Below are 16,702 nucleotides of genomic sequence, written 5' to 3' on the forward strand. Positions count from 1 at the left end.
ACCTATGTAAGCCGATCCATTTCCTTGATTACACTTCTGGGAGACTTGCTCAATTTCTATTTCGTCCCAGTATGCATAATCTTAGACGTTAGAAATGCATTCAGAAATGTGAATTGTGGATTATTTTCTATTTTGTTTAGGAGTAGTGAAAATATCCCTTCTCATTTTTATGAAGTTTTAAAATGTCCCTTAAGTGTTATTTTATTTTTCTGCTTGGCCTGTGGTTCAATGAGCCTCACCAAAGTTAAGAGAGTTTGTCAAGCACTGACCAACCCATTAGGATCATCGCCACCAATTTCAGACAAACAGGATAAACAAGGCTTTGTCTGCCCAGAGTGGGAGATGATTTTGCCCCCCTTCTCTTCTGTCTTATTACCTTAAAGCCAAGATATTTTATAAAGACCCCCTAGTACAGAGCTAGAAATATAATGCGAGTGACATACAGTAGCCTCCTTTTATCTGTTGTGTTCCTTTCTAGATTTCAGTTCCCTGTAGTCAACTTCTGTCCAAAATCTTAACTGGAAGCTTTCAGAAATAAACAATTGATACATTTGAAATTCTGCTTGGCTCTGAGCAGCATGATGAAATCTCGTGCTGTGACTTGGGAGAGGTGAATCATCCCATCGTCCAGAGTTTGCACGTTGTAGTCGTGCCCACCCGCCCGTTAGTCACCTAACAACCATCTCGGTTATCAGACTGACTGCCACCTTATCACAGTGCTTGTGTTCAGGTCACCCTTATTTTACTTAATAATGGCCTCAAAGTGCAAGAGTCGTGATGCTGGCAAGTCAGGTGTGCCAGAGACGAGCCATAAAGTGCTTCCTTTAAGTGAAAAGGTGAAAGTTCTTGACTTACTAAGTAAGAAAAGATCACATGCTGAAGTTGCTAAAGATCTATGGTGAGAATGAATCTTCTGTCTGTGAAATTGTGAAGAAGAAGAAAGAAATCTGTGCTGGTTTTGCTGTCACAGCTCAGAGTGCAAGTGCAGCTCACCAGGTAGGCACTTTAGCATCTCACATCAGCACAAGAAGAAGGTGGGTGAGTATAGAATAAGATGGTTCTAGGGAGACCACCCACGTCCACTTAACTTTTATTACAGTATATTGTTGTCATTGTTCTATTTTATTATTAGTTATTATTAATCTCTCATTGTACCTAATTTATAAATTAAACTTTATCCATAGGCATGTATGTACAGGCAATGATAGTATGCATGGGGTTCAATGCTATCTGTGGTTTCGGGCATCCACGGGGGGTCTTGGAACATATCTCCTGGTAGTGAGGGGTGGGGCTACTGTGTATAATTTTATATAATTTAAAATTTTATAGTAGCACTCTAAAGAATGTAAAAAGAAACAGGTGAAGTTGATTTTAATAATATATTTTATTTAACCCAATATATCCATAATATAATTATTTCAACATGTAACTAATATAAAAATTGATGAGATATCTTACTTTGTAAGTATACTGTCCTTGAAATCCAGTGTGTATTTTACACTTACAACTCATTTTAATTTGGACTAGACATGTGTGGCTAGTGGCTACCAGTGCAGCTCTAGTCGGTCTCGGTTGCTTTTTACTACGTTTCTCACAAGAGACTTTGACTTCAAAATATGTTGTCTCCTGAAGGGCTTTTAATGTCATTTCCCCTCAAAGCAGGTCAGATTGGGCTGCTCCACAGCAAAGGCATCTCTTTGCAGATGGACAGGTTTACTGATGGGACCCTTAATTTGTAGGCCCTTAATTTGAAAGTTTATAAGGACAAATAACTGCCCTACCCCCCAAAACCCAAATCAGAAAACCCTTAGTGGTGTGAAACAACAATCATTAAGTTCTCAGACTCGGTGGGTGGGGAAACTGAAAAGAGGCCAGCAGGGGCCTCTTGCCTGGATGTCTGAAGTCTCAGCAGGGCCTCCTCTCTCACACTCTGGTTCTCTGTTAGGATGGCTGGCCTGGCTGGCAAGCTGGTCGTCTGAGGCGAAAGTGTATGGCATATGGCAGCTGGGTCGCAGAGGGAACATCCAACAGGGAGGGTTAGTCCCAAGAGTGAGCTTTCCAGGAGACTAAGGCCAAAGCCGCCAGGTTCTGAGCAAGACTCAGAAGTTAGGCGGTAACTTGTCTGCCACACTCAATTGGGTACAACTGAGTCACTAAATCCAGAGCAGATCAAGAGTCCGGCGGGGGGATTAGACTCCTCTCGATGGGGTGTGGCAGGTCACAGGGCGGAAGCTCAGGGACATTTTGTTGTGGCCTTCTTTGGAAAATACAATCTCACAAATTCTATATATTTTCAAATTTTACCTATTATGGGATAGTGGTTTATCCATGCTGTCACATGTCAGAATCTCTTTCCTTTTTGTTAAAAATTTTCTTTAAAATCTTCTTAAAAAAATCCTCACCTGAGGATATGTTTATTGATTTTAGAGAGGAAGGGGGTGGGGAGAGAGAGAGAAACATCGATGTGAGACCATAAGTGCCCTACGAGGGATTGAACCCGTAACCTAGGTATGTGCCCTGACCAGGAATCGAACCTGCTACCTTTTGGTGTACTGGACAATGCTCCAACCAACTGAGCCACCAGCCAGGGCCAGAATCCCCTCCTTTTTAAGGCTGAATAACTCCATTGTATGTATATGCCACCATGCCACTTTGGTTTATCCATTCACCTGTCAGTGGACAATTGGCTATTCTACCTTTTGACTACTGCAAATAATGCTGCTGTGACTATGTTGGTGCAAATACCTGTTTGACACCTAGCTTCCAATTCTTTGGGGTACACATCTGGAAATGAATTGTTAGGTCATGCGGTAATTCCATTTCGACTTTTTTGAGAAACGACCTTACTGTTTTCAACAGCAGATACACTCCTTTATAGTCTCACTAGTGCATAATGGTTCCACTTTCTTCACATTCTTGCCAATACTTTTTTTTATTTTATGATGGCCATTCTAAGAGTGGGTTTATTTTTAATGTTTTGTTAAAAATAAAACTGTAAACATTTTCCCTTGGTGTCTCTGCTTTATCAGGGGCATTTGTTTTATATATCACAACTCTTTTCTAATAAACACAACAACCAATTATTCATGATTCATAATGCTGCATAGAGCAATATAATACAGTAAATGTGTTAGAGTTAAAATTTCCAGATGAAACTGAAACACCATGCACTGAACCTAAAAATGCATGTAGACTAGGAAGAAGGGGAAGTAGACATTTATTTGACATCTACTGTATGTCAGGCCCTACATTAGGCATTTTGTATACATTATGACATTTAATCTTCATTACAACCCAACCAACACATGCTAATAGTTTCATTTTATAGACGTGGAAGTAGAAACTCAGAGAAAGTGATTTACTAAGGTCAGATAGAGAGGGTTGGAGACGTGTCCAAACCCAAGTCTGTCTGATGCTAGAACCTGTGCTTTTCTCATTATGTCTTGCTGTTTGTTAAGTATAAAACCCCATAATTTGTCCAAGGCATATGATTTATGACGTACTTTCAATACAGTATCTCATGTGTTCAATACAACAATCTTTTAATGACTAGAATCAGTATTATCCAGATCCACATTTTATAAATGGAGAAAAGTTATATTCATTAATATAATTCAGGAGGTAATTTTTCAAATCCTGGTTGGATGTCTACTGTGTGCCAGAGACTGTGCTTAGGGCTGAAAACCCAGAGATAAATAAATGAGACATTGTCCTTGTCATCAAGAAGCTCACAACATGGCAGAAAAGAGTATAACACAAAAACAACACATGATATAACAGAAAAGGCTTCTCAGAAGAAGAGGTCACAAACGATCCATACCTTAGGAAGGGGCAGGATTTCACCTAGAGGAGAAAGTTAAATAGTGGTTTATTTCTTGTGGCACTACAAGGAGACCATCTAGTTGTAGCTGCCTGAAGGAAATGTTCAGACACATCTCAGTTTTGTTTGAATGCTGAAGTTTTGCCCATGTGGCTTGACAAAAGTGATAAAAATATAGATGATCTGGACTTGTATGATTTGGGGCCATCAATATGGGTAGTTGATGGATGAGCATTCTGATTGCCAAGCAGGTGATCCAATCAGGTCTCTGAGGATGTAGAAGTAATTGTAAGGACCGTGTCATATTTTAGTCATTCTTATGATCATTATTGTTGGGTTAAATTCATCAGGTGCTTGACTGTCTCCATGTGAATCTTTATTTCACAGGGAGAAAGAGGCCCCCAAGGTTTTCCTGGACCCCAAGGTGAGGAAGGATGTCCAGGTATGAGAGGGCCTAAGGTGAGTGTGACCTTGAGCTGTGGAATTCTCCCCCCTATCTCTGTTTCATCCCTTGAGTTTGAAAAAAACCTTAATCTTTCAACATAGGTATGGTATCTTGGTTCCTCCTGAGATGGAGGGTTTCCGAGCAGATGAGCCCGACAAACAGAATCAAGTGCAACTAATTTATTGGGAGGCAATCTCAGTAAACACTTGTAGGGAGTGGAGAAGTTAGACCGGGAGGGAAGGTGGCCTAAAAAGGGCAAATTTTCAGTGAGATTGCCACCAAGGGTAGACAGAGCTTAATCCTGCTGAGGAACTCTGGCAGCCAGTGTTGAACGTGCACCTCAATAATTTCCCACTCAAGGGGAATCTCCTTTAATAAAGCCAGAAAAACATTTCTATAATCTTGGAGTCCTATGGAGATTTTTTATGACCCCAGTGACCATGTTCTATGTATTTTATTTTTTTATTTTTTTTCTATGTATTCTAACAAGTTACTCTTGCAATTAATTTGTCCTGTTATTCCTCGAAGCTCTCTCATGCTTGTTAGCCAGTGTATTGTCATTTTTGTTTGAAAAACGATTGTTATAATCGTAAGAGGCAGGTCACTGCTATTTCCTGCTCACCCTACAATGTGAAGAGTTACAAGGTGCAATTTTCTTCCAAGTCACAGGGAAGTGGTAGTAATCAGAGTGCTGTGTGCGACGTCCATTACAGTTGCTGGAGAAGAAATCCTCGTTTTGAACTAATAAGTGCATTTTCTTGAAACCAGGGAACATATGGTTTCCTAAATGAAATGATGTTTTAAAAATGTAATTCAAGCTCAATTCTTTTTATTTCTTCCTAACTTTAGGGAGCACGAGGGTTTTCAGGAGAGAAGGTAGGTTACTTTCCTTACTCTTCTTAAACTGGAGAGCAGTTTCTTTGGGAAACAAAATAATGAGTCCAGTTGCTTTTCCTTGGCTTGACTGAGGTGGGGCTTAAAACTTTTAGGTGAGGGGATGTGTCAGATGGTATACTGAGAGCCAAGCTGCCATGCTATGGAATGGCTATTTGTAAGACATATATTTCAGGTTTAAGGTAGGGATTTATATATTATCATTTCAAGCCTTGCTAACTCTATAATAATTGAGTCACCATGTTTATCTCATGATGGTCTGAAAGAGTTGGTCCTGAATTCAAGGTGTGGTTGGGAGGGACTGGTCAAGGTGGGCATCAAATGGGAGAGGGACACTAGGAAAGGAGCTGGTAAGAAACGAGGTGGCCAAGGAAGGGAATGACTTTACACTCAGATTCAGATCCATTTTCTCATTTATTGAAAAAATATTTATTATGTTCCCACTCTTTTGAGGGAGTGGTTGCCAAGTAATGAACTAGAGAGACAAGGGCCGATAAAGCTTCTTTATTCATCGGCCTCGGGACCACTGATTCACCCCGATGGCCTGTAGCCAGTATGTCATGTAATTTTAGCCTGGGAGTTTGGTATGCTTACTTTCATGCACGAACTTGGCTGTACTTTGGTTTAAAAAAAAAAAAAAGCCTGAAACCAGATTTCCTCATGGGGACAGTATGAGTAAATCAGCTATTTCACACATGCAAAAGACATTGTATTCTGCTTGCAAAACTGAATATTTTCCCCAAAAGATATTTTAAAAGAAATGTGTTAACTGTCATTTTGGGATAGCTGGCAATACAAAGGGCCCATAACTTGAAAGTGATTGCATATTAGATCAGATGTCACTGCACCTGCCAGTTTTTATTCTTATCTAGTTCAGGTTTTCATATCTTTTCTTAAGGGCGTTTTTTTACTGCAAGTCTCCCAAAATGCACACGTATGGATACACTCCCATTTAATTCTTCCTTAATCATCCAAGTTTCCATTATGAAGATTAATTCAGGCATATTTGCCAGTCTTTTCAAATAAAAAAAAAAGTCAACGACCAAAAGACCATCTTTAACATGCTGACAACCAGTGGGCAAGGTTTCATTCAGTCTTCTGGACAAGTTACTTGTGTCCAGTGCAAAAGTTTCAAAGGAAGTCCTTCTATCCAAAATTTGAGTTTCTTTTTCCCCCTAGCATTTTCTTTGACCCCTGAAACTGCCAGGAAAAACAGTATATAACACTAATGACTTTTTGTGGGGGGGAAAAATCATTGCTTTATAATAATTGAATGCAGTATATAAACATTGTTTTGGAAGGTCTAGATTCTTCTAACTGAAAAAAAATATTAGTATGGAAACGAACATCAAAGCAATAACCGTGTACACCTGGTCCTTTTGCCTCTAACTTCGCCCCTTGGTTCACAGGGCAGCCCTGGTGAGGAAGGTGTTGATGGCTTGGATGGAGAACAGGTACAGCAAGTTTCTCATCCTTTGTTCCTCCCTCTACTAGTTTGGCATTTATACTCTCTATTCATACATTTCACAGTTAGTCTAGAAATTTTTAACATGCATGCTCAACGTCTAAAGTTAATTTATGTATTTGCCCTTATCTGCAAAATAGAAGGATCCTAGCAACTTAGCTCTAACCAGCCGCTGCCTGTAATACATAGCATTGTCCAGGATTTTGTTTCCATTTTTTGTTAAATTCTACCAACTAGACACTATAATTATTGTGTTATTTAGTCAATGCTTATCTAGCTTTACCCTCATATTTATTACTATTACTGATGCCTTCCAACGAACATAAAAAGGTCCTGTTTCTTTTGTCTATGGTAGGACTTTTAGAATTTCCTTTAATGAAGTTCATAAGCTCCTTTGGTTTTTGCTTTTCTGAAAATCTCTTTATTTTACCCTTTTTTTCTAGAAAGATAGTTCTTGGGGAAACATTTTTTTCCTACCACTTTGAGATGTAATTTCATAGTTTTATGGCTTCTGTTATCTCTGTCTTTCATTATTGCTGTGAAGAAGTTATCCATGAAATGGTCGCTTTGTTTCTAGTTCTCTGCAGTTTCAATAAGAAATGTCCAGCTGTGGGTTTCTTTTTATTTATCCTGTGTGGGACTTAGTAGGCTTGTGATTCGGAGCATTTGGACCTTCTATAGGTTTTAGAAAATCCTTAGCAAATTATCATGTTGATATTTTTATCTTTTAATTTTTTTCTATTATCTCTTTATTTTTATTTATTTTAATTTTTTAAATATATCTTTGTTGATTTTAGAGAGAGGAAGGGAGAGGGAGAGAGAGAGATAGAAACATCAATGATGAGCGAGTCATTGATCGAGCCCACAACCTGGGCATGTGCCCTGACCGGGAATCCAACCGCAATCTCCTGGATCCTAGGTCGACGCTCAGCCGCTGAGCCACGCCAGGCTCTCATATCTCTTTATGGAAGTCTAATTAACAATTTGGGAGACCTTCTCATTCGATACTCAATGTCTCTTTATAAAGTATTATTTTTTAATTCTCACCTGAGGATGTTTTTTATTGATTTTAGAGAAAGAGGAAAGGAGAGGGAGAGGGAGCAATGATACATTGATATGAGAGAGAAACATCAGTCGCTCCCCGTATGCACCCAGACTAGGGATCGAACCTGCAACCTAGGCTTGTGCCCTGACAGGAATCGAACCCCAAACCTTTTGGTATAAGGACTGACACTCCAACCATCTGAGCCACCAAGCCAGGGCTACACTCAATGTCTCAACCTCTCTTTCATATTTCCTATTTCTTTGTCTTTCTGTGCTGCATTCTGAATAATTTCTCCAGTTTCTAATTCACTAATCCTTAAGTCACTTTGCTTAATATGCCTTTTCACCTGTCAATAACATTTTAAATTCCAATTATTCTAATTTTCACTTCAAAAAGTTGTATTTTATTTTATTCTTTCTCAAATCTTCTTGGCTTTTTTTTAAGTTGCTTTTCAAAAATAAATTCCTTTCTTATTTAAATTTATTAAATATACCTATTTCATATTCTATATATGATAATTCCGTATCTATAGTCAATGCAAGTCTGATTTTGTTGTCTATTCTTCTGCTGGTTCCCCCATCCTGGTGCCTCCCTCATGTGTGTTGTGACTTTTGATTTAAACTCATTTTTTATTGAAAATTTTCTGTGAGAAGTCCTTAAGGCCCGAGCTGAAGGTTGTTTGCTTCTGCCACGTTACTTGGCGGCACCCCCTCCTAGGACCACTTTAAAATAAATGATCAGCTTGTGTTTTTTACACCACGCTCACATTGAGTGATCAGAAGTCCTTAGGACAGCTGGTGGCTATCACTTCTGTTGATTCCTGCTTTCTCTTTATTCTGAACTCAAAAGATTTCTCTCTCTCTCTGTCTTTTAAAACTCAGGTCATTAATGTATGTGAAATATTTTGCAGTTTGTTATCTTGAATTTTAGACTGTTTTTCAAAGGGTCAGGATTGTTCAGGGCAGCTAGTCTGTCACATACTCAGAAATAGAATGGTAAAGAAACTTTCTACTGTTGGCTAGAATGTGAAAGTATGTGAAAAAAACTCTGGTGTGACTAATATAACAAAGATGTTTTGCATATTTATTTTATGTTTTAGGGTAATCGTGGGATCCCAGGATCATCTGGAGAAAAAGGAGATAAGGGAAATCTGGTAAAGTATGAGGATATTTTTGTCTCATATTTCTATTGGTTAAAATGACCTTAACAGTTTATTTTTAAGTTCTGGGAAAGAATCATCCAGTGGCTTAATTACTAGATTGGGGGTTAAAGGGAAATACATATTAGATGACTGTTTGGAACCTACAACTTAAGGCCTGACTCTGCTGATAATGAAATGGGTAATGTTACTTAGTTTTTTGTGCTTTAGAACCGTAACTCATTCCCCGTATCACTAGCTTTTATGTCTCCCTGTTGCCAATGATTTAGTCTTATACCCAAGGCCTTTCCACAGCATTTCTCACTAATCTTGGTAAAGAAGTGTCCTTCCTAGGATTAAGAAGTACAAATTGACAGTTATAAAATAGTCACAGAGATGTAAAGTACCACATAGGGAATATAGGCAATAACATTGTACTATAGTGCCAGGTGGATACTAGACTTGTCAGGGTGATCACTTTGTAAGTGATGTAAATGTCTAATCACTATGTTGTGTGCCTGAAACCAATATAATATCATATGCCAATCGTAATCGAAAAATGATAAAGAGAGGAATCCTCCTCAGTCAAGCTATACTCACTGTCCCCTGAAGATTCCTTATGCATGCCCACCTGGAATGTCTTTTCCCTGCTTTCATCTTCAGGGCTTATTTGATGATCAGTTTTTCTTCAGTTTCCAGCTCCTGCCTTTCCTCCTCATGGTCCTCTCATTGACCATGTTAATGTGTAGAGCTCTCCCTTCTCTATATCCTTCCAGTGTACATTGTTTGTACTATCTTAATGGTGACTGTACACTGCCTCATGCTGATCTTATATTTCTATGTAAGGGAAGGTGTACATACTAAACTCTTCCTTCCTGTGCCCATGGCAGACATTAGTAATTAATTACAGAATACAGCCTGAAGGATCCATCTCAGCACAGTACTATAATCAAACTCTGTTGTTTGATTGGATTAGATAAAGGGAATAAAATTTATTCACTTTTTTTTTGTATCCCACGTGGAATTAGAGTAATGCTTTGCTGCAAGGTATGGATTGATTTTTCTGACAAGTGAAACAGGAACTCATAAGAAATGGCTTTTTATTGAGGTTTAATTTTCAACCTGCAGTTTGTCAATGAGATTTTGGAGAAGGCAGGGGACACCACACTTCCTTCAAGACTGGAAGGCCTATAGTTTCCATTGAGTTTAGTGAATTTCAATAAACTCCTGTCAAGTGTTGCTTGCCTGTATAGAGTATTTTGCTAGACACAAATTAGAATTCAAAAGTAAATAAGTCATGGTTATGACCAACAAAGAGCTTATTAACTGGGGCAGGAGATGAGGTTTGTATAGGAGGAACTGTAATATAAGATAGGATAAGATAAAGGCTTTAAGAATGGTGCAACTAAAGAATGAATGGGAGCACAGTGACTTGGAGAGGAATCTAAAGTAGAGTGGTGTTTCTTCATCTGATCAATCATCAAGATTTATTGAGCATCTATTGTAATTTTGGCATGACTATAGAATGGGGAACAGCAGGCATGGGTTCTGTATCTCAGAACTGGACTCTCTGGGGGTGAGACAGCTGTTAATGAAATAATCATGGAAATGGATGTAAGATTACTGGTGAGATAAGTGCATGACAGGGAGATCTGATTCAGCCTGTGTAGTCAGGAAGGCTTCATCGAGAGAGTAAAGATGGAATGAAATTTAAAGGATGAGTAACAACCAGATGAGGAGGGAGGAAAGAAGAAGGGCAAGAGACCAACCCTCCATACTAAGGTCTGTGGCATTTGAGAATGGTGCTGAAGGGTGGAGAGGCCTCTGGCATTCCAGGGCACACAGGAAATCAAGACATTTTTTTTACCCAGACGTTTGTGAGAGAGACACACAGTGTATTTCGGGTGAAGAACACAGTAAGGCTTAGAGTTAGAAGAACTCACGGGTAGCAGAGTGGCTCAGCGGAAGCGTGCTGGGCCCATAGAGTTAGAAGAACTCAGTGGGCTCAGACAAACAAGGTTGCCAATTCAACGGGAGTGGAAGGTGAGATAAATAATACAAAGAGTGAGAGGAAAGTCTGGAGTCAATTTAATGACATGTTTAGGGGTTTTGTTTTTTTCTACTGTATAATCAGGTGCTACTGAAAGTTTCTAGGCAAAGAATACATGTTCAAAGCTACAGATTTGGAATATTACTCTGGAATCCAGTGTCTGAGTCAGAAAAAGGAAGGACTAGAAGTTGGACAAATCATAATAGGAACCATATGCCAGGCTCTGTGCTAGGCACTTTAATTTATCATTCCATTTAATCCCTGTTACAACCCTATAAGATAGGTATATCTGTTTCACAAATGAGAAAATTGTCTTAGAGAAGTCAAAGAAATTTGCCTACCTAGTAAATTAAGCAGCAGAATTAGAATTTAGAATTAACTAACTTCCTTTTACCATTGTATCAGACCAGGAAAGAGGTCAGGAGGGGTCTCAAGTCATTACCAGATAGCATCTTTTGGAGCCTAGAGAACATTCCATTCGTTCTGTGTCTGAGAGCCAGATCTCAGAGAAGGGTCTCACTTCATTACTTTCAGAGTATGGTGTATACCCTTCAGAACCAGGCACATAACATTATCTGAGGAAGGTTCTGTGGCTCTGTGGGAACTACTACACAGATATGGTACCACTAAGGGCAGGTTTTAAGAGAAGCAATCATTTGCTTATGTCATAGTCTTACAGCAAGTTGCTTTGCCTCTCTGGTTCCCTGTGTACAGCAGTCAGGAGCTCTGGAAGCATTTTCCTCTCTTTTTCCCTGTTTTTCATGAGATCTTGTTCTGCTAATGTTGTCCATGTTCATGATGGAGAAAGCCTTCTTGTTTTTCTTACATGCATTTCTGTGTGGGAGCATCAGGGTAGAGTGGAAAGATCAAGGGATTTGGTAGTAGAGAGACCTGGGCTCCACTTCTCTGAGCCTCAGTTCCTGAATTGTGAAGGTTAAATGAGGTAATGCACACTTAGGGTCAAGCATATCACAGATTTCCAATAAAAAATGTTCTTTTCTGTGTCTCAACCTCACCTCTTTGGCAGTAAATGATTTAAAGTTCAAAGGCAAAATTGCTCTTTTAATTTGATTCTTATTTTCCCATTTTCTTTCCTTTAGGTAATAGATGATTTTAAAAAGTGACAGTTTTTTCTTTCTTTGTGATTTAAGGGCTTGACAGGACCCCCTGGGCAACCTGGAGAACGTGGAGAGCCTGGGTTAAGAGGAGATCCTGTGAGTGGTGGTTAATGGGTTTCTGTGGCTTTAATCCAGGGACTTGCAAACTATTTGCTTGAGCACAAAGGTAGAGAGCAATTAATTATTCATTAATGAGTCATCATTCAACCTATCTTGGCATTGTAAAAAAATAAGAGATTTGAGAAAAAACACATCTTATAGAACTTTTGCGTTCTTAAAGAGTTTGGTATTTTAATTGCATTGCATATTTGGGATTATTGGGTAGGGCTAGACAATTAAAAGGGTCTACTTTGGTGCCTTCTTTTAAAAAAAGATCCTGCTTCCTATAATTTTTTTTTTCTGTCTTTCCTATCCATTTGAAGTAAGCAACCTTTTATTTTCTCAGGGGGATCCTGGAATTGATAGTTACATCCAAGGCCCTAAGGGAGAAAAAGGAAGGCATGGACATCAGGTAGGATGGTCTCTGATTGGGGATACTGGTACACATGGTAAAGGATACTAGGTGGTGCAGAAGACTTTGCATTCTGGTTGGATCAGCATAAAAAACAAGACAGCAAACCTGTGGGATGCCATTGTCATGGAGACAGAAGCTCTGAATATTAACCCCCACTAATATATTTGTCCTTGCATCCATGTCTTATAGGTAGGTGTGTGTGTGTGTGTGTGTGTGTGTGTGTATAGAAATATTATCTTCCACAACACTATTAATACATGTTACTTTACCTCCTTTGTCCTTGGTTTCTTCATGTCCAAAATGAAAGAATAAGACTCAGTGATCCCCAAGATCTTTCCAGCTTTAAAATCCTCCAGTTTTATAATGATGTATTGATTTTAATGATGCTCAGGGTCATTGTACTGCTGGTTTGTTTTCCATCACTGCCAATTTTGATGGATGTGTATCGGGGACTAGCCGTTTTTAAAGATAGGATCCTTGTTTAGTTCCAAAGACTAGCAGCAACGTGACAGAAGACATCACAGGAGGAAAAGACTTGTTAACTCGACAGACGCTAACTTGTTGGAAGCCATTTTTAGATTTTTATATTCTAGACATTAAAATGCATGACTCTGAAAAATGACTAAAATAACCCAAGTGTGTCTGTCCTAACATCTCATCATTCCCAGTTTCCAGGAATGAGGTCTGCATGCCAACATGTTTACAGCTGTAGAGCAACCTCTGCTTGCTTTGAACTCAAATCTGTATCCTTTGACAGAACCTTAGTACATCAGTTCTCTTCCCTGGATTGTGGCTAGTTCACATCCTTTTTATATGTGTCTAGGTCCTGAATAAAATACAGCTGGTAACGAGATTATTATTATGTGGCTATGGGAGAAAACTGTTAGACTTGCTGCAAGATTTTCTCGTTCTGTTGTTAATTACAGTTATTTTGGACAAACTCCACTGAGAGGGTTCTCTTTGGTGAGTTGAGGTTAGAAAGCCCTGTGAATATCCACTAAATAATAATAACCCATTCAGCTATGGAATTGAGGTAAGAGAACAGCAGAGCAGTAACCCTCAAATCATGTGGGCCTCAGTTTCATTATCTGCAGGGTGGGAAGATTAGAGAAGCCATTTCAAAGTTTCCATCAGTCAGTGGTTATCATGGGAAGAAAGCTCATGTCCGCATATGCTCATGGTTTTACAGCTGGGAAGGAACTCAGTCTGCACAGCCATGGGAAGAGCCTCATGCTCACAGCTTTCCGAGGTCTCCATCACTGACTTTAGCTAAGGGTTAACCTTGAAGTTCAGATCCCTGAATTGTGCATGCAAACAAAAATTGTAATCCTCTGAGGCAGTGCCATGTCGTTTTGCATTTGTGTTTGCCATGGTTTCTATTCCCATAATGAGGTTAAAGACAGTGCTCTAAGAACTGAGAAGATAGCCCTCTAGGGGGCACTCTTTCATTAGTATTAGTTTTGAGTCCAAACGAACAGCAGATTAGGTGTAGCAATTTGTATGGAGAAAGTGCCCTGATGATGCAGTCTTTCAAACCAAATTGAGAAACCTGGTATTGGGGAAGGAATTAAAAAACCAGTCATGCTTTAGCACTTCTGGGGAAAATGAAAACCAATACAACCTTTTTGGAAAGCAATCAGACAACATACATCAGTTAAGAATGCTGATTTTTATTTATGTTTTTTAATATACAAGTGACAGAAAACCTGACTGGCAGCATTTAGCTAATAAACATGTTTGATAATCCAGGGATAGGTGATTCCAGGTTTGGTACAGTAGCTCATCGATGCCATCATAACCTAGTGTCACCAGGGACTCAGGCCCTTTCTTTCCACAGTGCCATCCTCAGGTGGTCCTTGGGCTTGGCAGCCTGAGAATGTCCTTTAGTCACAACCTTTGTCCAGTTGTTTGTTTGTTTATATAACATTGACATTCCAGACTAGTTAACCTGCTAAACACCTCTCAATTAGGATTTGTTTGATTGTTTCCTCCTGACTAGATTCAGGTTAAACATTTTTGGCAGGAGATTGAGACCTGTTGTACCCTTCTCAGTCACCAGGAGGGACAACTACATCAGTCTGTCTCATTATCAATAGATTAATTTGGTCACTTGATTATGATGATGTTCACCAGATTAATCTATTGTGAACATACTTTCCCTCTCTTTCTAATGATGAAGTAATCTGGGCAATAATAGTCTGAGTGTAAATTTTTTGTTTTCCAACATTCTTTTACCCGGTGGTTCCTGCATCGGCCCAAATAATTCCTTTATTAAGTTGGCTGAAAAACCCACAAAAAAACACAAAAAACAAAACCTGTTGACTATTGAAATGAGAAAATGGTAAACATTTTAAGAAAGAATCTTTATTATATCTAGATCAATTGTGAGAGTGCTATATCTAAAGCATTCTCCCTGATATGAACTACTTTTTTAAAAAAAATTCCCATTATAAAAGTAATACTGACAACAGGAATTTTGGAATACAGAAATATAAAATGTAAAAAAAAAAAAAAAAATCAACAGTTCCAGTAACCAAGAAAACCATCACTTTACAGAACTTTCCTAACTTTTTAATGGCAGATACTCTCCCTGAGAAAGCTATATGAGGATCTCAAGGGCTTATTAAAAAATGTTCTAGTGTAATATAAAAAAAATGAGGAATCAGCAGGCTGGTGTGGCTCAGTAGTTGAGCATCGACCGAGGATCCAGGAGATGGGGATTCGGTTCCCAGTCAGGGCATATGCCCGGGTTTGTGGGCTCAATCCCCAGTGGGGGGCATGCAGGAGGCAGCCGATCAATGACTCATCATTGATGTCTCTGTCTCTCTCCCTCTCCCTCTCTCTGAAATCAATAAAGATATATTTTTAAAAAAGAAAAGAAGACGAGGAATCATCATTTTGTCTTCCTCAATATTTGGGATAAATTATTCTGCCACAGAATTTAACATACTTGAAAAGAACAACATTATAGCACTATTTTTCTACTTTATAAAGTTTTGATAAAGATAATTTTTAATTGTTGCATACTATTTCAATAAGCGTTTCTACCATAATTGAATTATCAGTTCCTTCATATTGTGGAATATATATATTATTTCAGAATTTAATCTATTATAAATGACAGTTGGAAGGACACTTTGCACAAAATGTTTTTGTTTCTGCATTCCACATTCTCTCCTAATTTACGCCTTCTTACTGAGGTAGCATGCAACTTCGCTGAATAAGTCTTAATATATCCCTATTTGGGATCAGGTCATTTCCATTTCTCTTGAAAGATAAACTCATTCTTTCTCTGGACACCACACATTTCCCCACTTCTGACCTTAAAGAAGTTGAGAGCTCTGGACGGTTTGCCCATTGTGACTGTGTGTGACCTCTCCCTCGGTCATCATCTGTATGTATTGATCACTCCACCTGTGCAGAGACAACTCTCCTACCTTCTGTTTCTGTCTGCCACTTTGTACCCTGTAGAATGCAGCTAGGAAGGGAAATGCTGGTATTTCTCAAATATTAAGCATGGCTTGTTGGAGAATATGTATGATTACTGTCCCAACATGGTGAACCCTGAGGTGTTGTCAAATGAACAGCCTTTGGGGAAAGATGCTTACAACATGAATATTTTTAAGCACCCAAATTAAATCAGCACTCTAAAGGAGTGTTGACCAATAGAACTTTCTGAGATCATGGAAATATTCTATATCTGTGCTGTCCTATGCGGTAGCCACTAGCCACATGGAGTTATTGAAAACTTGAAATGTGCCTAGTGTAACTGAGGAACTAAAATTTGAATTTAAATTAATTTAATTTAAACTTAATAGCCACCCATGGCTACTGGCTTCTGTATTGGACAGCCTGTGTCCAATACTGTGCAAAAGTATATAGACAACTAAGCTGATCGTCCCTTTACCTTTTACTTTTCAGGGAAGTTCTGGTTACGAAGGCCCTCGGGGGGAAACCGGAAATGTTGGCCCTCAGGTAGGTATAACTGCTAATGTATTTCACCTGCTTTTGTGGAAGAGTGAGATTGGCCGGGGTGAAAGTTGGCTGTTTTCTTCTCTAAGATCTTTGTTTCCTTTCTATTCTTAGGGGTCAAGGGGAAGACAAGGTCTGCCAGGATCGAAGGTCAGTGCTTCTTGTTCCACATCTGTGGCACGTTAAGTAGTTCTGTCTGAGGTCAAGGGGAGTGCTGGTTGGGCTGGCTGGGGTTGCACAA

The 16,702-nt window shown here is 39.0% G+C and overlaps 1 protein-coding gene across 1 annotated transcript in view; it reads left to right on the forward strand.

Annotated features, from left to right (window-relative positions):
- LOC107546063 (collagen alpha-4(VI) chain-like) overlaps positions 1-16,702 on the forward strand; it is an 82,860-nt gene that overhangs the window by 26,453 nt on the left and 39,705 nt on the right. The window contains exons 13-20 of the mRNA XM_087824617.1: positions 4,208-4,279; positions 5,115-5,141; positions 6,569-6,613; positions 8,769-8,822; positions 12,009-12,071; positions 12,421-12,486; positions 16,411-16,464; positions 16,576-16,611. Coding sequence (XP_087680743.1) covers positions 4,208-4,279; positions 5,115-5,141; positions 6,569-6,613; positions 8,769-8,822; positions 12,009-12,071; positions 12,421-12,486; positions 16,411-16,464; positions 16,576-16,611 — 417 coding nt within the window. The remainder of the gene's footprint in view (positions 1-4,207; positions 4,280-5,114; positions 5,142-6,568; positions 6,614-8,768; positions 8,823-12,008; positions 12,072-12,420; positions 12,487-16,410; positions 16,465-16,575; positions 16,612-16,702) is intronic.

This window comes from Miniopterus natalensis, chromosome 15 (assembly GCF_054644295.1).
Source record: "Miniopterus natalensis isolate mMinNat1 chromosome 15, mMinNat1.hap1, whole genome shotgun sequence".
NCBI lineage: Eukaryota > Metazoa > Chordata > Mammalia > Chiroptera > Miniopteridae > Miniopterus > Miniopterus natalensis.